The following is a 26,903-nucleotide window of genomic DNA, read 5'->3' as shown; positions in this document are numbered from 1 at the left end:
CCTCTAGAATTTCACCTTCATCAAAATTCGGCCGCAGCGGCCGGTATCGAACCCGCGGCTTTCGGGCGAGCAGCCGAGCGCCATAACTACTCAGCCGCCGCGGCGGCTAATCCATAATTTGTTGTCGTGCAGTTTAACGTCAGTTTTATTGCCATTAAACCATTTAGGTTTATTACTTAGTTCTTTATCAGCACTTTCTTCTCTTTGATCACTGTCTTTACACCGGAAGTGAGTCCAGCTGTGTCATCAGCATTTATAATGGCATCGCCATCTTTTATGCCCTTCGGACAATAATTTATGTACTCAGAAAACAAAATTGCTCCTAACGCCGATCCTTGTGGTATCCAATGTGAGACAGGCAAAAAATTGGTAGTGTGTGTCTCTGTGTGCACTTTTTGCTGTCGGTTTGAAAGATAGGTTCGGAAAAATTTTCATGACATGTCACGAAATCCATAGCAAGCCAGTTTCTCTAATAATGATTGATGGTCAACCGTATCAAATGCTTTCTTTCGGTCTAACAGCATGCCACTAACTTTTACTCTGTTATGTAAAACGTTATAAATCGGGTTTATAACGGATGCAACGGCTGTGATTGTTGATCTGTTCGGCCGGAATGAAGCTACTTGTATCATGATTAATTGCCAGAGCTTTCAGCCCACCATGATCACTGGGGAAACCAAGAAAGTACACACGGCCAAACGCCGGGCTGCAGTCGCGCGTGGTGTCTCTGTCGCGCTCAGTTGCAGGTTTTAAAGGCTAACTCACTACGACACGTTTCTGCAGCTCTAGCACCTGTACAACACCTTCTTTTTAATGGAAATATAGTCCACACAATTAGCCAGTGACCCAAGACTCGTTCAGTCTTTGAAGTTCAAAGTTCTTTTATAATTTCAGTGACTAGGCTTTAGTAAAGCCCACTCTTGGTACAATCGATGAGACACCGCACACTAACATTTTCCTGCGAAGGAGGTTCTTCGTGTCGCGAATATGCGACGTAGATAGAACAAAGTCGATTTATGAGTTTTCTTCTGAGCCGAGTCACTGTCATCTAAAACGACGAAAGCAGTTTGGCAGGCCCCACGCGAGTACAGTCGGCATTTTGGCTGCCGGGTCTCGTCACGCGATCCTAACTAGAAGACGAGAGCTGTGAAAAAAAAAAATTAGCTGTGGTTCAACCACAGCTGCGCTCGGTGTCTCGTGTTGTACCGCCCGTTTGGTCTATTCTGAAGTTAAGCGCTCCCCTATAATAATAGTTCGAACCGGCTTAACCTAATTAGACGAGTGAAAGCTCTGTTAAGCACGGCTATCTAATCTGACGCCTTTCCATATCGTAAAGATCACCAGATTTCGCTTGACAACGACGACACCTCGTCAAAGCACTAATTCCGGCACGTTGCTTATCCATGGCTTTCCACACGCTTTTATTTAGCGAGCGGCGCGTCACACGATTTCCGGCAGTTGCGAGAGTGTCGTCGGCTCCGTATACGCAGCACTGGAGAGGCGCAGCGAGTCACGTGACCTTCAGCTTTGTAGGGGAGGAGTAGAGCTTTCGCTCTAAAACTTTCTTTGCGGCTTGCGCTAGCTGGCGAAAAGTTCCGGCGCGAGTCTGGTTAGTCGCGCATACAGTTGCTCATTTCGAATTTAATTTTCCGGATGAATGCACTCGCATAGAGAAAATATGCCGTATTTAATCGCATTAAGAGCGCGCTCGAATTATAAATGCACCCTATAAATTTGTAATTTAGATTTTTTTCAATGTTAATGCACCGCGGTGTCAGTGTTGCCCCGCGTAATAAATTCACGTTCAATTCTAGCATCAAGTTTTGTGACAAAAAGGTGCGTTCATTACGCAAGCGAATACAGTTTTTTTCTATCATACGCTTGTATTCTGGGAACTCCTGAGACCTGTGCTCTCTTACGTGCCTCTTTGTCCTCCTAAACCGGTTAAAAACGAGGCATCACCACCAAAGATGGATCGTTCCCTTTTTTATTCGTGCGCCTTGTCCTTATGAGCCCTCTTTCTTTTCTAGGCCCATCTACGAAAAGACCTGCGACCTGGGACCTTTGCATCGTCTTTTCTAGTGAGTATTCTTAACTTGTAGCATGAGCCATTGTGGACAAAATGTTGCACTGGAACTTATCGTCAAGAACTGTCACTTCTAAGAAGGAAGGCAGCCCCAAATGATTTGAGACACGCTTATGTCCTACCTCTCTGTGTGAGCTAGTAATAGAGAACGAGTCTGATTATCCGGACACAATTGAACTCGATGCTTTATATTTCTGTAGATGGCGACCAGAACCACAAAAAACGCCGCTGAAATTTTCGCCAAATATCTTTTAGCAGATCCCCCAGTGTGCATGTTTTGTTCATGTGCGTGGGCAAATATAAAGTAATTTTCCAATGTGTCTGACCTGCAACATTGACTGCAGGTCAGTCACATCACTGACTTCTGCTTTACTATTGGTGAGACGTCAAATTGGAGCAATGATGATTGGTTATCAGGAAATTAAAGGCGCGGTAACTGTCCAACTTCTCGATGGACACCTCAACCACGCCTTGAGTGAATGGAAGTATAAGTGAAAGAGAGATGAGGGAGAGGGGTACCCTTGGAAAGAGTGGCATGCTGAGCTAGTTAGGGGTAGTGCGCTAAAAAGCGCGTACAATACAAAAAGAATTTGACAGGACAAGCGCAAGAGAGGTGCCATAGCGGAGGGCTCCGGAATGATTTCGACCACCTGGGGACATTTAAAACGTGCACTGGCATCGCACAGCACACGGGCGCATTTTGCGTTTCACCTCTATCGAAACGCGGTCACCGCGGTCGGGTTCGAATTCGGGTTCTCCGGCTCAGTAGGCAAGCGCTCTAACCACTGAGCCACCACAGCGGACAAAATGTCTTGACGATAAGAACTTACCGATGGCGTTATGATCAGGCACACAAAGCTTGTGCCGCTTTAATCACGAAGTTATAATAAACAAACTTCATATACAAGTACTTTCACAGTGAGTGTTTTGTTTGCAAAAAGAATGTATTAAGACTGTGGTCACAGCTAGTGCACGAGTTATGTCACCAGTAAATATGTTACGTTTAGGTTGATGCATTGAAAAGTTGAAGGCACCTGCAGCTAGGAGTTAAAACAATGTATTTTTAACAGAGTGAAAATTTTCGTTGGAGTTGGCGTTTAAAGGGGCAGAGTAGGCCCCAAACCGTCCATGCACTTTAGCCCATGTTTGTGACCTTTTTTGCTCAGTATCTACTGTGTTTCGAGTTTTCACATTGATGTCATTGTAATCAGCTCCTCTTGCGCTTTTTCTGCCGCGGCAGTGTATTTGCTTATAATTCGTATTTTTTTTGCAGTTTATTTCCTGTGCCCGCTCACTTTTTAGTTTGAAGCAACCGGCGCCGAGACAAAGAATAATACGGCCAACACACACTTCAGGCGCCTTACGTATGTGTTGGCCGTATTATTTTCTCTGTCTCGGCGCCGGTGGCCTCAATTATGTTGAACCAACTTTCCCGTTCTATGCATTTTTATGGTAATTCAGGAAGTAAACATTCTGTTGAAGAAACTTTCCTGGGTGAATTTGCGCAATTCCGCCGCAGTAGACTCCTCTATGTATTTATATTATACTAGTAACAAGAACACTTCCAGCATTTGGTGTTCCTCAGGTGATATGGAGATGTAAAAATTGATGTTTAGAGATGACTGACTAAAACCTGAGGAAAAGAGCCTTATTACAAAATTACAAGCAACGAAAGCACTGATGCCTTCAGTAACCACCACCCAGGCAGATATCCCCAACATCAAAAATTTATGTTGTTTGTTTGCCGCCCAACACTTCGCGCCTCTTTGTTATCAGACGTGTAGCTATCCTGGCAACATACAGTCCTCGCCATTGAGACTCACAAAATCATTGCACTGTGTAGTACACCGGAGAAACTCCAAACGAGTGGAAAGCGCTGTATTGGGCAATGCTTCCGTCGTTAAACTAAGCACAGCGTTCATCCTAAGCGCATCTTTCGCAGCGTGAGGCCGAACAAAATTACTGAAGACTAATTTGCATTGTTATCTCCCCATATCGGCATTTGCTTTTCTTTTTCAGCCAGTGCATAGCCACGTTTAATAATAAAAAAATTAGCTCGTTCGCGTGTTCTGATAAAATAACTAGGACGCAGCGCCCGGCGTCGGGCTGAGTTGCCAAAATTTAGAAGCATGATGGATCAATACATATGCTGATTCCCGCAGGATCCACGTTTCTGTACAGCAAACAACACGGACGCTCGTGAAAAAAATTCCTGATGTCTGTTCCGGCAGTTGCATTTTCGGTCGACGCTAATCACGGTATCAAAGATTCCGTTTTTAACCACGTACAGTTTTTAGCCATGCACAAAAGAGAATATCTACTTGAAGGACTGATATGGCGTTTATATATTAAGGCAAAATTATCCTTGTGACCGGTTTCTGCTGCCTACGGATGGGCTTAACCATCCTATTCCCTGTCGATATTGCACACCGACATTTCTCGCAGCTTTCAAGACAACTTACATGATTGCTTCCGTTAGTCGCGCAAGAGCTTCTTACCTAGACGCGTGACTGGAGCGGACGGCTGTCGTGAATTTGTCAGACTTGCCCAATTCCGCATTTGCTCCTTATTTATGCGCAGTCGTATCCATTGGTGATCCGATGATTTGAGGTGCCGAGAGAATCGCGAGGTTCTTTGTGAGCGTACCGAACAGGCTACGCCAGGCTACGCAATTTCGTTCTTTACTGCCGTCAGGCACAATGCTTCGGATGCTTCGCAAACGAGATTCAACTGTCGGCTATACGATTTGTAGGCTCATTGCTTCGAGGGAACGCATTCCTGTATTCTTCGAGCCTATGAGAACTGCTGAAATCATTTACGTTCACCGAACTAGCACTGTAATACACAGGATGTTCTCAATACGATTAGAAATGAGCGCTGTGTCTTTTAGAGCGCGGCTCTTCGGCGCCTGTTCCTGGCTTGCGCGTTGTCGTCGTTGTCGGCGAAGGATGGAAATAGGGCGATTACGAAGAGCGAAAAGACGGAGGAGGGGGTAGAGGTAGAAGAGAGGAAAGGCGGATGCATAAGGTGGAAAGTATACTTCAGTGTCAGCCGATAGGGCTCGGGATCTGTTTGCCCCGGCTGTTGCGTAATAGGCGTCATCCTTAGAACGCGCATCGCGGCAGATACCTCTGCAACCCTTTCGTTTCAGGCAGCGGCACAAATTGAAAGGTTTATGCAAAACGACGAGCTACCTTGACGAAGTGAGGCGATTTCTCGCAAAAGATTGTGGACCCCTTAATTGTCGCACAGGTGGGTGGTGATTATGTTCGTATCAGCGTCTTCGTTTGGAGCGGACCACGAGGCCCGCTCCAAATGAAGACGCGTCCTTTGTGGCTTCAGCGTTCCTCCTCGAAGCAATGAGACAAGCATGTTGCAACGCGTTCTCGTATAGGGAGCAGCAAACCCGGGAGAGGACGTCACAACCGGGCAAGGATTGCACTGCATGGCTCTACACCACTGAGGAGCGTTCGTTCGGTGTGATAGTTTAGAGGATTTGTGCGGCAACTCGGCAGTGAGTCCCATTCTACTCTTAAGGGTAGCCTAAGTGTCGTCCATATTTTGTACCTCAGTATATCTCAAAATCAAGCTGCGCTCAAATTTCCGATTAGGCAGTACTGTAATCGTTTGTCAGTTTTTTCGTTGCGATGTAGAATGGAGAGATGGTGCATTGAATTGAGAACTTGAAATCTCCTATTCCTCAGGCTCACATCACTTTTCGATATAATCCACATCAGTGGCGATGCAGTTTGCCCATCAGTGCAATATTCTCCGCATGCCATTGTAGAAGATTATCGACGGCTGTTTTGTCCCTCGCGAGTTACGTATAGGTGGCGGAGGTTGGCGTTAACTGGACGTCACTTTGACAACAAGCGTTTTTCCGGCAGTAAATTTTGCTAATGATGATGGTGATCAAAATCATCACAGTGGCTATTTAGTGGGCACTCCGAAAAAAAAAAAGACGAGTTCTCGCGAGTCAGCAAAGCTGCTTGCGGCCAGACTTGCATGTGCAGTTGTACTGCGCGCGTGCTGCGCTAGGCAAGGATGCAAGGGCGCGGTCAGCTGAACCTTTGATGCATCAGATCAAGCGCGGGGTTGTCCGTGCCGCGCTCTTTCGGGCGCAATTGCGACTGGCGCGTCCACCGCGGAGTGTACGCGGCTTGCTCCCCGGCGCTTTAGCATTCCTCCGCGAAAAATGAACGAAACGAAAACGCTCCATCCCCCCCCCCCCTTCCCTTCCCACCCCTACCGCTCCCTCGAGCATCGATCATGCGGCCGCTCGCTGCGACGCGGTGCTCGCCGCCGATTAATAGCGTCTCGAGCACCGAGTCAATCGGGCACGATGGCGACAGGTGGCCGAGACACTCGGGGCTTCCCGCTCGTGCTTCCCGCTCCGCAGCATTGCGGCTACCGTGGACACTCGCGCGGCGCACTGTTCTTGGCCGTGAAGGATGATTTGCCGCGAGGCGTGCGCTTGCTTCGCTTGCTTTCTCCGCTTGTCGAGTGCGACGCGACCGCGCCATTAAAATCTCGTTACGATCGCCCGGCTTGTTCCTCTTCGTGGGGTCGCCGGGTGGAGGACGACAGCCTCCTCTTTGGTGACAGTTTCCCGGGGTCTCCACTGAGGTGTCGCAGCCGCCAGAACGCCACTGCGGTGCACGAATTCCTAGGAACGTTGGGCGCAAGTTTTTTCAGAAGACAATTCGGGTTACAGCTTTGCCAGCTATCACATGCTGGACCTTTGATTTGTCCATATTGGGCAAAGTGAAGATAGGTTTCTGCCATTGTTATACACCGGTGAAGCATCACGCATGTCTGGTGGATTATGACGTTTACCTGTCTAATTTTCTAAAATATTGAGGCGTACACTCTAAACAAAAAAAGGTAAAAAGGAGTGAGCTCTCCATAATGTTAAAACAGCGCTAAGCAACAAGGACGAAGAAAGAAGGGAACACACACACTGTGTGTGTGTTCCATTCTTTCTTCGTCCTTGATGCTTAGCGCTGCTTTAATATTATGGAGCATTTCCAACTCGCCTAATCTGCCGTTCTTCTACAGTGAGCTCTCCTCTAGCGCACTCACTTTAATAAAAGAGAGTGCGCTAGAGGTCACCTTACTTCTTTTTTACTCCCATATAGGCATATACGTGTTTAGAGTGTACGGGTCACGTGAGAGAGGAACACGCTCAAAAGCTTCCATTCGTTTGCGGAAAATTGCAGTTCCCGTGAGCAACAACCTCGTTGCTGATCGTTGAGAGTTATGCAAGATCGTTTACGATTGCTGCGTCTGTTGAGCTTAGCTAAGACACCGTGAGTAAAGAGCTATTTCATAGGCTCTGCGTGTGAAAGAGCTTAGCAGGTGTTAGCGGCGAGCAGAGTGATGCTCCTCGAAGAACTTAGCGTTCAGGGTTTGAAATGCTGCAAGCCCAGGAAGTTTAACACGTCGTTCCGTGGGAAATGTGACTGACAATTTACATTTTGCTGCAGGGCCTTCAGCCTTTTATGTTTATTTTTTGCAAGTTTATTTTATGTTTTTTTTTGCAAATATGAGCCGCGGCGGCGGATTTTACTCGCTCTTGTCGCCGAATGGCCAAGTGTGGACAAACCATCACAAAGCTTCCCAGTCCCCTTTAATGCGATAGCATTTGCGTTCCACACACATAGAAAAAAAAATTCTTGCTGCTCTGTCATGAAATTTCCTGATTGGTCGGGAAAAGTCAAGTGACGTTTTGCCGCTATCACAATCTGGCCTTATGGGCCATACTGATCGGTCTTGAGAGGTCATGTGACTTTGCGACGTCATCACAACCTGCTCACCGTGGCAGGGGGACCCCCAAAGTTTTTCAGTTGAGCCACCCCCAAAAAATCAGGAGGACTTGAAAATTATTTGTTTTGAAGTGCAGATGGCGGAGCAGTAAGATCTTAAGCATTCACTCTCAACGTGATAGCATTTAGGTTGTCGTCTCAGCAAAAAATTTCCGACTTCTCTGTCAAGAAATTCCATGAATGGTCGAGAGAGGTCACGTGACTTTGTGACGTCATGACAACTTGCCCACCGTGGCAGATGCCAATCTGAGTTGGTCACCCCAAAAACTCACAGCACAGATTTTGCCACTGAATCTAAACAAAAAAAAACATGAGAAAAGTTTTAGCACCTGATTATAAATAGGTTTAAGAGTCTGTTTAAGTATTCCGAGGAAAAAGGGATGATAATATTTGTTACAAGAACTCTTTCTTTGCACTAAGTCTATCCTAAGTTCGTGTAGTGCGGAAAGCATTTTGCGTGGTATTCCTTCTCTAAACCCGCGTTTTGGGATTAACGTCGGTGATTCCTTACTCTTCATGACTACAGGCTGGGAACAGGGGGTGCTTGAAGCCGCACTGTCTTCAATGAAATCATTATTTCGTCTTTAAAGAGGTGGAGGAAACAGGTAAAATGTAGAGAAGTGGAACGTTTCTATTTTTATTATCAGGAAGTGAGCACGCTTGGCATATGAGCAATAAATTTTCACTGCTGTGAGCAGTTTCTTCTACAGCAATTTTATGCCTTTTTTCTGCTCCATTAAAACTTTGCTGAGCGGTGTACATGGTGTGTGTCTTTGGTACGGCTCCTCAGTTTCTCCTTATGTTTCAACGCACATTCAGTCATACGAGTCTATCTTCAAACCAGGTAATTTTCACGTTTTTGGGCATACACAGCGTGCACTTTATTGGCATTATTCAGGGATTACAAGTTTGAATTCAGCACTGAGCCCTGAAACCGATAGATACTCTAACTAGAGCAGGATAACTTATAACATCAGCTTGCTTGCCTTCTTCAAGGGTTCCTTCCAACGTCCCTCTGTTTGATCTGATTGGCTCGTTGTTTCTTGCTACACTGAGAACACCCTGATGCTGAAAAGAATGATTGAACTGTGCCTTGCAGCGTCCTATCAGATCAGCCTCATTTTTTATTGCGGGCCAAGTAACCAGCGTGATATGCGTTACCACTGATAGGAAAACAAGCAAGCTGCGGTGAGCGAATCCCTGAAAAGGCGTTTTTCCCGAGGAACAAGGGAAGTCACAGCGGCGCGGAGCTTTCTCGTTTTCCTGCTCACTCAAAGTAATTTTACGCCACTCATCTTGTTGTAGTGCGCTGCCTTTTGTGAATATAATTTGCGTAGTGCGACACAACGCAGGGTCTTACGTGCGCCATAAGCAACTTTAGCAAAAACTGTGGGCAAACTGCCAGGCACCGCGGTGTTTTACAAAGGCTATTCCGCGAAGGAAGCTCGAACGGCGCTCGGTCTCGTTGCGAAGGAGCGAGCGCAGTGTTGTCGAGAGGCAAAGCAGCGCAGTTGTTTTCCTTCGGGGCCACTGGCCAAGTTGCCCCTTCTCAATCTTCAGGTCTTCGCCCCAGCTGTAGCCGCTGCTCGTTAGAATCGATAGCCGCAGCGGCTGAGCGCTTGGCTCCCGATACCAGTTTTGAGCTCCGGGTGCGCCGCACAGTGTTCTCTCCCGGCTGCCGGACGGCCGCAAATGACCCATGACCGGCTGATCACCGCAGGCGAGCCCGGTCGACCTGGCAGCGGTGGCGGCAGCTCCCGGCGGCGGCTGAACTGAACGGCCCCCGCTCGGTGCTTCGGCACCGGCCCCAGTGCCCATGCTCATGAACATTCGCCAGGTGCGCCGGCGTCGGTTCACGCGCTCCGAGAACACGTACGAGGGCGGCGCGTCGTCCTCGGTGCCGTTCAGCTGGAACTCTCTCATCCGCGAGTCGTTGCTCCAGACCTCGTGGCCCATCTCGCTGAGCGCCGACAGCGATGACGACGAGTTCGATCTCTTCAACCCGCGCAGGTGAGTGCCTCCTCCATTAGCCCCCTCTCTCGACGGGACCCGGACGTTTCTATTTCCGCGAGTCGCCTCCCCCCTTGCCGCCGCGTCTCCGTCGTCGGCGACGCGGAGAAAGAAGTCTTGACCAAGCCACTTTGAAAAGAGACAGACCTTTGCGTTGGCGCAGAGCTGCTACGATGACCTGAGAGGCGCCTTTTCTGAATTTATTCTTTTTTCCAGCCGCGGAACAGCGCAGCGTGGGACCCCAGTTAAGCCCTGTGTGCATTTATTTATTTGAAGTAGCTCGCTGCTTGTTGGTCTTGTCTTGTGATGCGCTTCTTTTCTGACGCGCGCTAAGCCTCTTCCCTTTTTGGTTCCGACGACTGCGTTCCAACTTTTATTTCGGCACTGGTCAAATCTCGTTGCTGCTCGCTGAAAGGCAGGAAAGAGCCCAGCTATAGGGCACATATTCTTTTCGTTTCTACACGTTGTGTTCTTCTCCTTGGAATTTCTTTCCATTGCTCCCACCTGACCCCGATGTTTTCTTGCTACACGAGGCAACAAAATTTCCTTGCTCAGCGAGCCATCTGCACTAACAGGGGCGACAGCGGAAGACGTCAGTGCGGCGTCGCTCGAGCGGAGGCCGTCCAATCGCTGGCTGTCATCCTTGACAGCCGCTCCCCGGTGCTGCGATAAAGCCAGCGGCCTCAGCTCTTTGCCACACGGGCATAATTTATGCTGCTTTTGCAAATAACCGCGTTGGCTGCATTCATCGAGATATTTTCCCGAAGACTTGGCCCAAGCTCTCGAATGTGACACTAGACGACGTGGATAACTGAACTGGCGCATCATTGATCCCGAAAACTAAATGAAAGAATAAAAGATGCCAAGCCCGCTCCTTCGTTTTTAGAAAAATGTGACCTGTCGTATGGTCGGTTGGCGACAAGTGAGTACCTTAAAGAAAAAAAAACGTATAAATTTCTTTCTTGACACTCGGAAACGAAGAGAAGGGAGAAAAAGGAGTGCTTTTGAATAAATCACTCCTCAAATTCAGCTATAAAACTTCAACATGGCTTCGTACAGCAGTCGCAGTAAGCAATCGCTACTTCTAGATTCAAGTGGCGGTTCCTTACTACTCCATATTTTCTAATTTTTGGACACGTCCAGGCAAAAAAAAAAACAAATAATTCAAATTTATAGCCCAAGTGTAAGTTGCGTCCCAGATGAGCTATGTAGGCTGTATTTCAGCGGTGCTGTTGCGCGTTTCTTCTTTATTTATTCTTTCTGAAAACGTGTTTCGATGATGAGGCATGACATCGCCAAGGCCTTCGAATACATTTTCCTCAGTGCGGCAGATGATAAAGATACACTTTCAATACCTCGTTAAGTGAGGTGTGTTTTGCGTGTTTGCAGCATGTCCATTCTAGTAACCACTGACCAAATATTGTTTCCTCCTTTGCTATGAACCTCCGCGATTAATCTTGAATACGCAGTACAGCCTTAAATCGCAACATCCACCTCCGCTTACGCACTTGTCTGCCTCTTATGTAAAAATTGATCACGTGTATCAGTCAATGCGTAAATACTCATTTAGTCAGGAGTAGCCTATTGCTGACATAAAGGGAATCGACGCTTGAAAGTAGGGGTACGTACCAAGTTGTAAAACTACATACTTTTCGTGTACATTTTGCTTTTGCCCAAAAGCGTTTTTTTTTTTGTAAAAGGTTCAGTTGCTATTACTAGTGCCACACATGTTACGGCATGTGCCGTTTCAACGTACGTGGCCTAAACTTTTACGCAATCTACATAAAAGAACTAGCATTTGAGGAAGCGTGTTTTCGAAGGCATCTTAAGTACGGGGCTATCGCAAAAAAAAGGAAGAAAGCTCACCTCTATTCCAGCACTCCTGTAGACGGCTTCTATGCCTGCTTTGGAAAGCCGGGACGTGAATTTCTCTCTCTAGAGGCAGTCTCGGAGACACGGTCCTCCTACAACGAGTCTGCCCCTAATAAACTTGTGATTACAAGACGACACGCAGTGCGCCTCCTGTTTCTTGCTGGGTGGACCAACGTTGACCCAGTGCACGCAGAAGAAGCAGCAGCGGCTGTGTCACGACGTGATCGTGGGGGCGCCGGGCTTGCCTCGGCCCGCGCGCGGCCACCTTCCCGTCTGAGGACACTGCGACTCGCCGTAAACCTGAGCACCGTCAGAACCCGAGCAATGCCAATGCGGAGAGCTGGCGGTGTAGAGCTGCTCGCGGAGCTCTACAGCGACATCGTGGCAGTGCTTGGCGCCTTAGAAAGCTCGGGAAACGGACTATTTTCAGTAACTGCTTATGCGGCCAGCGTGTTTTTGAGGGTCTCGCACTCGCCAATTGCCTTTTGATCGTAACGACTGGACAGCTTTAACAGACAGGACGGAAAAGAAGGCCACAAACAGATGCGCTGACTGGCCACCAGATGATTTATTGCGACACGAAAGGCATCAATATGAACGAAAAATGGCAAGCAAAACACAAAGGATCGAACATATCGGGGAAAGTCCACAGTCACGTACTGTTAGGGGTGTCGTTGGCTAACATACGCAAGCTCTTGTGGGATCAGAGCGACCGACAGCTGGCTAACACACGTGTCACCGTAGTTATGTATGTTTAATGCTTCACAGATGAGCCCTGAGATCTGGCCTTTATACTTGGCGAGGATAATGGTCTTATTAAGGAAGGCTTCACAGTTTTGCAGTCCGTACAACGTATGACCATGTCATTTTTGCGTGAATGGTTTTCTATATCTTTCGCATGCTCGCGTAGACGGTCTGTATCACCGATGCAGAATCGTGCACATGGCAAAGGTATCTTATGCACTACACTGTAGCGAACACTCGCTAACTTTTTCTGGTGCTTTTTTTTTTGGCAGGCTTTATTCCTATTTTCTTGATTGACTCGCTTGCACATCCCTCCCAGTTTGTTCCCGGCGGAGAAAAGCAATCTCACACCAGCTTTGCTCACAATCTTATTCAGATTGTGCGACACCTTGTGTACACACGGAATGCATGCGGTGTTTTTCCTTTCTGATTGATCAGTGTTAGTGCACACGTTCTTTTGAATTTTCCATTCCGTGTTCAATGACTCAGCTACGTTTGATAGCAACTTCAAAGGGTTAAGCTGCAGTGGTTTACCTTTTAACCTATGCGTCAAAGCTTGTCTTGGTTTGATACACGCAAGACCTGTACAACACGGCTTTCGTGTACGTTTTGCCAATTCCGCGAATAACTGTCTTTGAGCGAGCCGACTTAAAATGGCAGAAGGCACTTCCCGGAGCGCGGTGAATAAACCTGTTAGCGCGGTTCTGTTAGCTCTGTTCAGTCGTTTCAATCAACATATACCAGGCAGCCCTACTAAGCCCTCTTCATCAATTACCTACCCAACTTCTTAGCACTCTGCGAGCGGTGTCCCAGAACATACGTCTATATACTGCTAGTTAACATTGTGACCGTGACTGCTTCAGATTCAGTGAAAAGTAAAAGTCGACATGCGGGTGCAGGACAACAGGAGCACGCGAATCGGCATTCATTGCGGAACGTGCGTTCACCTTCACATGTTCGACAGAAAGACGTCTTAATACTATTCCCAAAAAGACTAACTAAATATTGCCGTCAGCACTGTGTTATCCGATATTTTGAGTTTAGTTTCAAATAAGATCAGGCGAGGAAAGTAATTACATTCGGCTTCACTTTACTGATTGCATGCACAGCCATTTACATTATTGCAATAATACTTCTGTGGAAACGAGCAGGTAACGAAGCAGAAGCTGGTCCCAAGCGCCAAAGGCCAAATTTAACACGCTCCTCGAACATGAAAACAGCTGGTTATCGGGCCGTCGCTCGCTCGCTGGCAGATGATGCTGGCCAGATTTTGCACATGCGAGTAGTTGACCAATTAAAGATTATTCTCACAAGCGTACATACTTTGGGCTTCTAATTAACTGGCACTAGCTATAATTTCTGCAGCTTGACGCGGTGGTAACTAAAGGGAATGAAAGGAAGAGTGTCTAGATATTCTTCCTTAACACACAATTATTCGAGGTATAACGTTATTTTAATCTTTATAACCAAATGAGACTCATCCCTTTAGGAGAACTCAGCCAGTGGGATTACATTCTCTACATTCCAGAGAAAAAAAGGAGTTGCCGTTGGCACCTAAATAACCCAGATGACGCATGCACTTGACAATCATAAGCAACATAATGTTTAGACTGTACTGATTGGTGATTGCGCTCTCTTCTTGTGCTCCTTGTTAACCGCAATACTAGCTATAAAGCCGGATGTTTCGGCGTCATAGCGGTGTACAAGGTATACTGGGTGATTTTTTTTTAGTGCGTACAGGTTTTTATTTTAAAAACTGTTCAGAGATGCGCGATGCGGCTTTCGTAGGAGGAATGTACAGAAAGGCGGACATTATGTACTTTGGATCAATGATTAGACGATTAATAACTTGAACTAATCAACTTTTTGTTTTTGATTCCCGAGGCAACGTAGTATTGCGAAATCGAAGGCCATCAACGTCGAATGTCAGTCCTGCTTTTAGGTTTTCTTAATTGGCGGTGTGGTTTGAAATATCGAACGTAAAAAATACGCATTTTACGGCTGGTTGAGGTGGCTTTCTGCATTATATATTTATAAACTGGCGTCACTGGAATTTCTTATGCATCAAGCACAGACGTTGTTTGTTTGTGTATTTGATAATGTAAAAGAAGTTAACTTGATTTCGGTGACGATACGGCGCGCAGTGACGCTATTTTGATAAATATGCAATTCAGGATAGCTTAATCAACGAGCCAAATGCGTGCTTTTGAGTTCAGCGTTTCGTACCACATCACCGATTAAGAACATTTGAAAACTGCGTTCACCTTTGATGTGTTTAGTCTTTAATTTCGCAATACAATCTTGCGCGCTAAAGATCTAAAATAAAAAGTTATATAGTTAAATTTTGTTAATTGATCGACTAATTATTAAGCTCTATCACGTCCACAGTGTTCGCCTGGCTGTACAACCTAGTCTACCTGCACAGACCGCACCGACGTATCTCTCACGGGTTTTAAAATAAAAGTCTCGAAACGTTAAGAGAAACTCGGTATATTCACTCCGTTAAGATGTTCTCAAGCGTCATTTTCTTTGCTATGCGCAAGAACAGTATTACTTCTCGGCGTTATTTTTCAGCCAGTATTGGTAACTTGCGAACAGAATATTGTTAAAACATGCCTGAAAGTTCAGAATACTGGAAAAAGAGCTGTAAAAAAGTTGACGGACTGGAAAACGACTAGGAAATTTTTTCTGACTTGGTATGCTTAACGTATGTAATAAATTCTTCCAGTGCACTATAGAGAGGGTAGCCGCAGCAGACCACGGGTGAGCGAAAGTTTCTGATCACGAGAAACTGAGGCAGGGGAAATTGTCCGTGACGTTTCTGTTTCAGCGAATCTTTGTCTTGACGATAAAGCCATGTCACTTCGACTATGGTTCCTTATAAATCACGGCAAGATTACGGGCTAGGGTAGACGGCTGAACATTGCGGTACGCGAAGTACAGCTTCGATATCATGCTTGGCACTGATATAAGAATTCTTGATTCTTGTTTTTTTTTTTACTTCGACGATAGCGCATATTAGTAATTTCCTTTGTATGATGCTGGGAACTCGAGTGCACATTTCTTTCTCAAAGATACTGTCATTCTCTTTATACTGCACTATCGCAAAAAAAAAATCATTTTTGGGCAAACGTTCGAGTACTCAGGCGAGCAGTTTAGGCACTTGGGGAAGCCTTCGTCGCCTTAGGAGCACAACGGGAGGACCTCACATCTTAGTTTCAGCTCTGAAAGGTGAGTCGCTTGAATAAAGCACTTCTTTATTTCTGTCTCTCTCTCTCTCTCTCTCTCTTTCTCTCCACACCAACCGGTTGCGCGCCAAAAAAAGACAGCCCATCTCTGAACCTCGGTCGCTGGCCCAGTGTCTTTCGTAGAACAAGGTACTCTTAATCAACAGTATAATGAAACAGAACACGCCAGACTTATTGGCGCGAAGTTTTTAAGATGGTAGCATGTGCTACACGTTACTTCGCAGTTTGGTGCCCAACAGTATTTTCTTCGGCAGCACGTTTGAGCAGCATTAGGCTTGTCCCCTGCCCGGAATGTCTGGTGAGTTCTAGGTTATCATTTCGTGCACCCATGGCAGTTGGGACTGGCAGTGCGTACGAAGGAAGAGTTTTCGTGGAAGTTCCCGTCGTACGGAGCCGGGGATTGTGGACAAATTGTCGCCCAGTAAGCACTTGTCACGCTGTGCATCTGGGAACCACGGAGCCCGGTTAACTACCTTTACGCAAACAGGCCGTGCGTCTGACCGATGGTCCACCAGAATTTACGTCGATATTGGCTATTATTTTATTTCATTTCCTTTATTGTTCTCTTCAAGGTCCCAGAACAACGAGGTAAAAGAAAACAAGAAGGAAAAAATAGCAATATACAGTAGCTGAAAAATCTCGCATGAAAAAAGCAGAGCTGAGTGAAATACACGAAATCTAGAACAAGATAAACATATATAACACTGTTGTGATACATGGACAAATACGGGACAAAATGCATGGCATCAAAAGAAAAAAAAGTAATCAGTATTTCGAAGGCTTCAGATTCATATAAGCGGTAAGCATGGCCGCTATGAAAAGGGGTTGTTTGGTTCCCCCGAAATGATTTGCGGCCACTGTATGATGTGATGGTGTTTGGCAGGACATTTCATAGCGCTATTGTGTCCGTGCAGAACCAAAAACTTAGTGCTGAGGTGCGGCTTTAAATGCGTGCAATGATAGGGTCATTGTTTAAACTTCCAGATATCGTGTGCGGAGGTTTTATTTTTCCCTTGTCTCGTGCGTGGGTGGTAATATAAATTATGAAGAAGAAACATTCGAGATATCATGTGGCGTGATATAAGTGACAGAACGGAAAGAGACTGATTCAGAGCATTGACGCTTGCTTTTCTTGAATAGCACGAGGCTAAAAATTCGGATCACACGATTCTGCACGCCTTCAAAGTCGGCGGTGAGATACGATTGTGATAGGTTTCAGATGTATGACGCGTAGTATTGTAGTTCTTGCGCGAATGAATGTCATACATGCTCATGTCTTCCATGCGAAAGCATTATCTGGCTCATCGGCTACGAAACCCGGCTTCAGCGTTGACCGGCAACAGTGGTCCCGAAAATACCACATGACGTCACCGTGGTATCAAAGAAAAATACAATATCTTCAGAAGGTGCGGGGAATTGAACCAAGAACTTCTAGCCTGCGAGGCGAGCACGCTACCCGTAGGCCACAAAAATCGCGTTGCTTCGTGGCGAACAAAGGTGAACCTAGCGTATGCCTTGCCTTGCGACTGTATTCTGATGAGTAGGTGTGTCATTAGAAAAGAGGAGAGAAAAATTATAAATGTAAAACATGACAAGAATATACGAAAACAATAAATTCATATTTAAAGCACTTAAGTAGTCATAAATGCCCTCCGTAATTTTGATCTGGAGATGCGGCCTTCAAGCTACGTCGTAAGTATCCATGAGTGCGTAAGGAGTCAATGCAAATATTAAGAGCGTTAGCTCTTACTCATTACGGTGAGAGATTTCGTGATGTCTCCTACCACCCTGAGATAAAAGCGCCATCTGTGGCTGCAACTAGAAAACTGCGCATCTCGCATTGAGACTTGAAGCGTCATCTACAATAGCATTGTAGAAACAACCATCTGCCACGTGCCAATGATGACGTCACTGTCCAATATGGTGGATGGAGGTGGAACTATGTGAGTATGATGTTGGGGACGAAATGGCGACATAGTTTCGGTTTCTCGAATCCAGGGTGACGGCCATTAAAATCGGTTGTACCCTCTCATCTCTTTCCCCACTTCCCCACTTCTCCCCTCCACCCCCCCCCCCCCAAAAAAAAAAATATCCTATAACGGTTGGAAAACTGTCCCGTTACGGGACCGCTTTATATGTATACATTTGTTCCGCTATATTACTCCGACAACAAGGGGCACCTATCCGGGGACAGTTGTGTACCGATTTTGGTAGGCAAATAAAACCCTATGGGTTGTGCTTTAGGAATAAATCCGCAATTAAATAATAGGTGAGTATTGTATATATAAGCAATTACTAATTGAAGCGCACCGCAAGCCGAATTCTAGGCCCACCTTCACCCTCCAAACGAAGCAAGTTTCGTTTGCGACGTATCTTGAGGGGATGTAACTCGACAACGGGCACGTTCTTCTTCGCTTTCTTCATCTAGTAAACCAAACAGCTAACGCTCGTTACTTCAACGCCTTCCAGACGGTGGCGGACTTTTTTTTTTTTAATGTGAGTTTCCCATTATAGAAGGCGTATTAGATGCAGGCCGAGATATGTCAAAGATAATTTGTGGTCAATGGAAAGTGAGCTAATACTATACTGACGCTGATTCACAGTTTGTTTTCTTGTGAACGACATGGATTTGTATTTGCTAGTGTTCAAGGGCTGATTACACCAAGGTGCAAGTACGTTGAGATCGGATTGTAGCAAAGATGTATCGTTGATCGCCCTAAACATTAAGTAAATAATGCGATTATCCTCAAAAAGCCTCATTTCGGTTCTGTGGGGCAATTGAGGTCATTACTGTAAATTAGGCATAATAGTGGTTAGAGTCCAGCGCTTTGAGGGACTCCCGACGTTTCATTAGCAATACGTGAGTGGCTATCATTCGTGGCAGTGAACTGCTTGAGTCCTAAAAGAAATATTTCAATCCAACGGATTAGGTTGATGCAAATTCGTAGTCATGAAAGCTTAGAAGTATATGGTTAAGGGGGATGTGATGAAATGCTGGGGAGTAATTGAGGAATATGTAATCAATTTGGAGATTTTCATCCATGGATTCGAGTAAATCGTGTATGAACTCGACAAGCTGTGTTTCACATGAAAGGTGTTTCCTGAAAGCATGCTGGTGAAGATAAAGGAACTCATTATATTCGAGATATGTCATTAAGTTTGAGGATGTAATGTGCCCGAGAAGCTTTGACAGGACACTGGTTAAAGAAATGGGTGATACTTGGAGGCCAATTTGCAGTCACCAGTTTAAAGGCTGCAATGGTTTGAGAAATTTTCCAATCATCTGGGACTTCCTCTGATTGCAAAGGCTGGGTGATGATTAATTGTATTATTTCGCTCGAGGTCACTGAAGTGTTTTTTAATAGTTTATACTACTGATGTAGCCACAACCGACTACAGTTTACTGTTGATATGGTTACTGAAACCGCTTGCGTTAGGCATCGATACTGGTGAATGTAATGAAGGTAGGTCCACAGTGTTGTTTTCAGAAGAAAAAAAAATGTTATGAAATGATGGTTCAAAACGGTGGCACACCTATCTCAATCCACTGCCTTGCTGTCAGTTCCCATAATCGCTTTTGGTTCCGGTGAGCGGCTCGGTTTTCAATATATATTTTTGTGCATTGATAATATTGATCCCAGGCAGCAGGGCTGTCAGATATCTTTGTTGATCGATAGAGGCGTTTTTTTCTGTTTAGGAGACATTTCAGATTTACCGTAAATCATCCGTTGTTATCATCGGACTTCATATTTATTTCTGGGATGTGTTTTTCCTCATATTTATCATTGACCTTTTATATAGTTCCCAGTTATGATAAAGTTTTCTAGATAAATAGGAATCGCACAACTCCTCGTGAAAGCGTGCAAGTGCCATGCTGCTGGCATCGTAGTTTCATTTCTTGCAGTCGAAGATTAGCTTTTTAGCTGCTGATTAAAGTTTTAGCACTGGTGAGATTAAGATATGTAGGAGGACATGATCGCAGAGTCCAGGAAGAAGCGTTACGCCCCTTATGTCTTCGGGTCTGCATGTCAGCGAGAGATCAATACTGTTCTTACCGCTCCTCGATAGTGTTATGGCTCGACTGGGACTGAAATCGTGAGTTAGGTCGAGAAAATGTTCGGGCTCACTGGACTGCAAACTATCAGGTGCGCTAAGTAGAGGCTAGTTTATCTGAAGGAACATAAAATCGCCAAATGGAAAAATAGACGACTCGAGGAAGTTACCCGTAATACACGTATGTTAGACTACGGCAGCATGAGCTTTTCACGATGGATCATAACCGGGTGGTCTATAACATAAGCCAAGTATAGCTTTCACAGTTGAGGCAAACATATGGAATCCCCGAATACGCGCCATGCTGGGTGCTGCGGCGTGAGGCTTTTATTTTTTTTTTAAGAGATCCCTGAGCGCCCTGCCGGGCGTCGACTCGGAGCTGGCCAAGCTATTTAATGCACTACATGAAGGACGTAGCGACCTTTTTGGCTTGCGAGAACAGGGTACAGCTTATAGATATGTGAAGACAGCGGCTACTTCGGTAGAACCTCTGTTCGGGCTTGTTAGTGCATGTTATTGCGAAGTAGGTTAGAGCTAAGGAAGAAAAGAATTACGTATGAGTAGACGACAGCAAGTGCTTGTGGTCGCTGCCTTCAATTTGCCTTTTGTTGATACATCCTTCGAGATAAGGGCTACAGCACGTTAAACGATGGTTCTTCAAGGTTTTTGTGCAGTCTTAAGTGCTGCCGTGCGCTAAATACTACTTTGTCCTTTCAGCTGCATAGCTGCTGATTGTGTGTAATCTACACACGCTGACGTGAGAAGCTGCGATCACATTTCAGCAACAAAGATGACCGCAAAACAGGTATTATACATTTAGCGGTTCCATAACAACACTGACGACTCCTAGCCAGTTTTTGAAGTCTGCGCTGCGACAACTGTTATTGTGGGCAGTTTTATTCTGTGCTCCGGACATAGTGGAAACTGTATACTCGAGTACACAGCCCATCGACCTTGCCACAGTACACTAATTTAAACAGAATCGAACGAAGTTTTTTAATCACGGAGGTGATAGTTTCTGGAACAAATTACTAAACTGGTGACATGAAGTCTGTTGAGCCACCTTCCTTGTTCTCAGCTTCGTTTTCATTTTTTTTTCTCTCAGATGAAAACGAACTAATCTTTAGTCCAGTAAAGCAAATGTTTCATGCAAAGAACTGAATAACCACCCCTCTTTACGTTCCGTTTTAGTTATCAGTAACTTAGTTATAACGCCGTTGAAACTTTCAGGAGGCAAACTTTGTTCGCACTTTTCAATTAAAGAGGGGGAGAAAGAGGATCCGCTCCTGAAATATGAGACGCGACTAATTTTGGTTTGACGAGAAAAACAATTAGGAAAAAAAAAGCGCTTGCGTCGTACTTCGCCAGAGCCATCAACAGATGAGCACGCGTGATATCTGGCTGGCTGCCTTTTGCCGTTTATTAATTGGCCCGAGTGCGCGCAAAGAATTCTTGCCCCCCGGAGCGCTGCCGCATGCTAAGAAATAATTCCCCGCGGCGCGCTACCGGAACGCCGCGCGCCTCGCATCGACGAGCGGAAGAAAATCGTTAAGCAAACCGCCGCGTAGCGAAGTAAAAGCGTTGCGGGATAGGGAAGCGAAGAAGAGGGAGATGGGTTCTGGGAGCGTTCCAGGACCGGAGCCGATGTCCTGCGACAGGGAAGCGAGAGGGGGTGGGTTCGCCATCTGGGCATGCTCTCGAATATTATTCCGCTCCGGTTAATGTTTTCAGCTTTTCAGTATCGATTTCTTCTGTCTTGTTTCTCGCTGCCCGCCGACTGCTTCTGGATGAACGGCCGGGCGCGACGCTGCCGCTCTGTGAGCGGCGCCATCTCGCGGAAGGCGCGCGAGGTTCGGCGGCGCCGCTGCTTCCTGCACGCATCGTCGGGGCCCGGCCTAGTCGGCGAGTTCGCGCAGTGCAGAGTCGCGACCCCCTCCCCCCGCCTCACCCGATAACGACGCGCGCGCACTTCGATGCTAGCAGTAAACTTCCGATGCGTCTCGTGTAGAGGAGAAGGTAAAATCGCGCGCACATGCGATTCGGTCCGAGCGGCCGTCGGAGCTTCTTTCCGCGAGCGCGCCGAGGCCGAAACTCGCGGCATCCAGGGTACAACATTGAGGGTGTAGCACCCTTTCGTCCGCTTTACACCGACGGACATTTTGGCGCCTTTATAGCGATATGAGCTGTGTTTAAGAATATTGAACCTAACAGTAAGGCACTAGAGCAAGGTGTGGAAGAAGAACAAAGCAAGTGAATCTGCTCAGGACGAACTGGTAGGCTAGTTGGTTGCACGCCTATTTGGTCACAGCGCCGAATAAAAGAACAAGGGACCACAGAGTGCTGCCTGCTCTGTCAGTCCTTGTTCTTTTATTCTGCTCTGTGATCAAATGAAAGGAAGTGAGGCAAGCCTAATAATTTCAGCGTTTTCTGTTCATGATGTTCATTAATTGCAGTCAATTTTCAGCTTGGTGCTCATGCATCTCAAAAACGCATCCGGGACAACAGCGTCTTGACAACTCCCTACTATGGTAAGCATGCACAAGCGAAGGCAGGAAAAGTGTCTTCAAATTTTACCGCGGCTCATTCGTTGTAATTTGTTACAAAAGCCGAGAGCACGGAGACGGGCCCAATTATTGCTTTGCTTCTTCTTTCGCAGTAGCCTTCTTACCGACACGCGCCACTCACGTCTTCACCGATGGCATTTGCAATCCAGTCTGCCAGTGCGCGTGCGTCCAGCCACTCGCGTGCTAGAACCTCAGTGCCGACGACGCTCATTTCAGGACCTGGACACTACCCGCCAGGTGTCACAGACGCCAACGTGCCGCGGATTAACAAAGAGGCTGCGCCGGTGCTCGACGCCCTCCTGAAAGCTGCAGCGCCTGCGCGCAGGTGGCTGCTTCATCGCTCACCGGCTCGTTTCCTTTGTAGCGGCCAGGAAGCGTTGTCTCACTGGTGCAACAAAAGGCTTCGGGCTCTCTTGTGCGCAAGTAATAGTGCGAGCCTTTACATTCCGTAGTGCGGAAGGCTGCAGGCGTTATCGCCTTCTTAACCTGATGCATACCTGGCGCGGAGATTACGGCGTGATGTAGTTTTATGGAACCGTGTTCCGTGTGTGCCCGAAGCAAAACGCGCTATCTTTATGGCAGGCGCGCGCGGCTGCGGCTATTCAGCACAAAACAGCGCTGCGCGGGCGGCGTTTTTACGAGCCCTCTGCTGGCCGCAGGAACTGTCGACGCTCCCCCGGAGAAGATGCGCCCAAGATTAAGGCGGGCCTAATTAAACTACTCGCGTCATAAAGCAGCCTGCCCGGTTATATCTGTTTCAGGCGGAAAGTGGCACGGCGCTGTCGTTCGGTGCAAGCTACAAGGTTTCATAAACACTCATGGAATAAGAAGCGTCTCCTCGTCTCCGCTCCGGAAGAAGAAACACGCCGGAAGGGACAACAGCACGTTAATATCCACCGGAATATTTTTTTTTTTTTTTGCGCAGTCGTCGGTTCCCGTCTATGGACAACGGCCAGCATACGGCGGTACAGTGTTGGAGTGGTATCTTCAGGCGGTGGTAGTGCAATTGGAAAAATACTCGGAGTCGGTATGCAGTGACTCCCGGGCGACAAACCAGAACAAATCAGCCAGCCGTGCTGGTACCGCTCGAGGAACAGCCGCAGTGGGTGGGAAGCTTAGCGTGTTTGGAAAGAGCATCGTACAAGGCGTCTCCTTACTTTCACGCTGTTTATCATAGCCAGCTGTAAGATTTCAGGGAGCGCAGCTTTCACATGTACTTGTGGATACCGTAATGCTGGCTCCGCAACTGCTAACGAATATCTGGATGCCAAGCTCGCACTATCTATCTCTGACTGTGACAGTTAGTAAACGAAAATGCTTAAGTAACTTGCTGCCAGCGCAAAATGAATCTGAACTGTTTGTTTTTCTTACTTAATACGCGATTTCTTAATTCCAAAGATTTTGCCCTTCAAGCACGTATAAGCCACTGAGGTACTCTGGTTACTGCGCTAATTCGTAAAAAGTCATGCAGCTCATCGGCACCACGAAGCTGGTTGTGAGGATAGCGCTCAGGTTTCCTTCTTCCTCTCTTCCCGTCGCCTCTACTCCCGCCTCATGCAAACATCTACCGACGTGAGCGGGGGCGTTGCTTTTGTTCGATTTTTTCACCTTTTTTTTAAATTCTCACTTTATGCACAAAGGTCCTCTACACGCGCTCATCCACACCCTACATAGGCATTGAACGCTTGTATAACGCGAAATGAAGTTCACAGGTGCAAGATCCTGATGTCTAGCGCAAGTGCGCAGAATAATGTCATGAAATAAACATGCATCAGGTTGTTTGTTTGTTTCTTTGTTTTTTGAAGAGATTGTTTTGCTACCAGTAACAAGTAAATGCACGGCATAAACAAACATTGTGCCACCCTCGGCCTGGCAGTGACATTCGATTCGAATTGAGCAAACTCTCAAGAATGTTATGTGGACAATCTTTCTTTCAAATCGACATGCGTTCGTAAGCAGTCCACACGTGCGATGAGTAGCGAGTCTTATGTGAGAAAATAGTAAAATATAAACTGAGTATGAAGATCATGACCTCTCGCTATCCCGCATTCATGAAACTAATTTAGATACGCAACGTGTCAGAACAATCGTGTGAACGGATGTGTTGAACGTACCAGGTGTGCGCAGTTTCCGCCAACAGCGCCAGGCACTGCATCAGGCAATTTTAGTAAACTTCAGAACGTGCATTTTAAGAGCAAGAGGACTGCGCTTTTGAAGTTGCCTAATGTTTCCGCACTCTGAATGAACACATCTTACAAAACGCTGTTCATAGGTGCAAGTTGTTGACTTCTATAACGAAACGATTTCTGAAAACGCTGGAAATTTCCAATAAACGCACTCTTTTCTTCAGGGCGCTAGCGAAAGCTACTTCACACTTCATCTATGTTGTATAAATTAGAGCTTGCCGAAAGTAATAGCTTTTATACAATTCTATAACCTTCAATTCAGTAGTAAGAGTTTCAGGCGTGCACAGTAACTGACACCATCCTAACCGAGTTGAAAGTTGGGTCCAGAAATGGTTCCAATGTTTTTACGGCACGCTTCATTTCCTTGAGCTTTGTGTGATATATGAAGATTGCAATAATTTTATTAAAGTAAACTAGAATATTCAGTGCAAACATTCATCGCCATAATTATTGAATGTGGTTCTAACGCACTTCAAACTTGAGCAACTTGGCACAGGAATCCACCGCAAAAAGAGACAAATCTGAGCAGGTGCAAATAGTTGAATTTTGCCAATAAGGATTAGTACCGATGTATTTACTTACGAGGAGACAATCTACCGTCTACAATGACTCTTGAATCATAATGCGCATATTTCACTTCCCTCACATAATCACATTTAAAGCCTAGTTCGAGCTGAAGTATCCAACATTCCATTCAATACTTTGTAAATTCTGTGATAATTATAGACAATATACTATTGGTTGCCAGCAGCATTGTTGTCTTTCAGATTTTATCAGATATCCCATGGAAGCTAACTTGCCAGTGATACCTGTTGTGGTTTCATTTACACGTTACCCTTCTATTTTTGTTTTCACTGCAAGCGTGCTTTGCCTTACGGTGACCCTATATGTGGAAAAGCGCACTTGCCGCTTTCTCTTCCCGCTGAATACGAGCGAGATTGTCCCCGGCTTTCAACGGAAGCTGCCACTTGAAGTCAACAGCTCTGATTAGACCGAAAGAACAGTGGTCGGGCAACCAAACTCTAAATTGCACGCTGAGAAGACAAAAAAAAAGCGAAGGCTCTGAAAGGGAAATGCTAGGATGTGTAAGACACCGGAATGAAGCCGTCCTCTACAAAAAAAAAAGAGAAATAAAAAAGGGGTTCCTCTAGCTGCGGCCGTCCCTCATCAATGCTGTGCACGCCGGCTTCATTTTTCCCGCGGCACACGCTTTTACACCGTGGCGAATTACTTCTGCGCCGATACCCGGAGCGCAATCTTGGCAACTTAGGCCTAATTCCCCCCGAGGTTCGTGCACTGTCCACCTCGGCTCAGCTGCCGTGCTCGCCGCAACAGCCGCTTTGCGGCCCGGCTGCGGTGCCCGGCCACCGCTTTCCGGGTCGGGCTTTTATTTCCTCCTGCTGCGCGGCTCGGATTTCTTTGCGCGTTGTCCCTGTTCACTTTAATGGGTCGTCGTAAAGGCGAGCGTTAGCTAATCAACGTGGGGCCCTCCGCGCACACACCCGAAAGGCTTTAAAGACCCACGGTCTCAGGGCTATTCCCCGGAGCCCCCGGTCCTGTTTGGGCAAGAAGGCATAAAGCAAATGTAACTGTCGGGCAATTTCGCCGGACTCCACGCGCTGGCGACAGTCAATAAAGCGAGGCCAGGGCCGCCCCTGCCCCGCTGCAGACCACAGGCGAATGGCGGCGCGGGCACACACAGATAGCGCCGACTCAAGCGTGCTTTCACTTTGTTGACACAGTTTTATGCGGTGCTTCTGCGCGACATCGTTTCCTGGGCGCCCCTGTAGTTGCGCGCGAGACGATCGGCCGCTCTTGCTCCTTTGCTCGCTGCTGCGCGGGCTTTGGGAGCTTGTAGTTCGAAGGGCGTCAATTGGCTCGCAGCGGTTTATTCGCCGCCTCTATTATGGAGATAGGAAGTGCCCTAGATTAACGGGCTTTTCAGAGACGCGTGTTTCCTTTTACGGAGAGCTTAACGGTGATGCTGAGCTTGCAAATAGCAAACGGAACAATGCGGCACTTGCTCGCTTGAGCTTGCCATGCAAGGTTGAGTGGGGCGCCGGAAGGAGTAGGAGAACAAACCTAAGGCTCTGACACGCGCCTCCGATGCTTCGTGAACAGCTGCTTCCTTAGCGGGTCACTGCACACGCTAGAAGAGTGCAGACACCTGAATTTAGTTGCGTGTTTTCTTCTTTCAAGTGATGCGTTCGACATTAGAATGCATAGGTCACCGTGTGGTATTCGCCTACGACCGCTAAATAATATAAAATTGAATTTCTTCTCTCTTGCTGTTTAGATTTCGGTTCCATCACCCG

At 46.7% G+C, this 26,903-nt stretch overlaps 1 protein-coding gene across 4 annotated transcripts in view; it reads left to right on the top strand.

Annotated features, from left to right (window-relative positions):
- Positions 1 to 26,903, top strand: part of LOC144114996 (GTPase-activating Rap/Ran-GAP domain-like protein 3) — an 811,635-nt gene that overhangs the window by 125,248 nt on the left and 659,484 nt on the right. For all 4 annotated transcript variants that reach the window (XM_077649106.1, XM_077649105.1, XM_077649104.1 and 1 more), the window contains exons 3-4: positions 2,031 to 2,081; positions 9,632 to 9,921. In XM_077649106.1, coding sequence (XP_077505232.1) covers positions 9,728 to 9,921 — 194 coding nt within the window. In that variant the 5' untranslated portion in view covers positions 2,031 to 2,081; positions 9,632 to 9,727. The remainder of the gene's footprint in view (positions 1 to 2,030; positions 2,082 to 9,631; positions 9,922 to 26,903) is intronic.

This window comes from Amblyomma americanum, chromosome 1 (assembly GCF_052857255.1).
Source record: "Amblyomma americanum isolate KBUSLIRL-KWMA chromosome 1, ASM5285725v1, whole genome shotgun sequence".
In the NCBI taxonomy this organism is placed as follows: Eukaryota; Metazoa; Arthropoda; class Arachnida; order Ixodida; family Ixodidae; genus Amblyomma; species Amblyomma americanum.
This window is presented reverse-complemented; position numbering and strand designations above follow the sequence as displayed.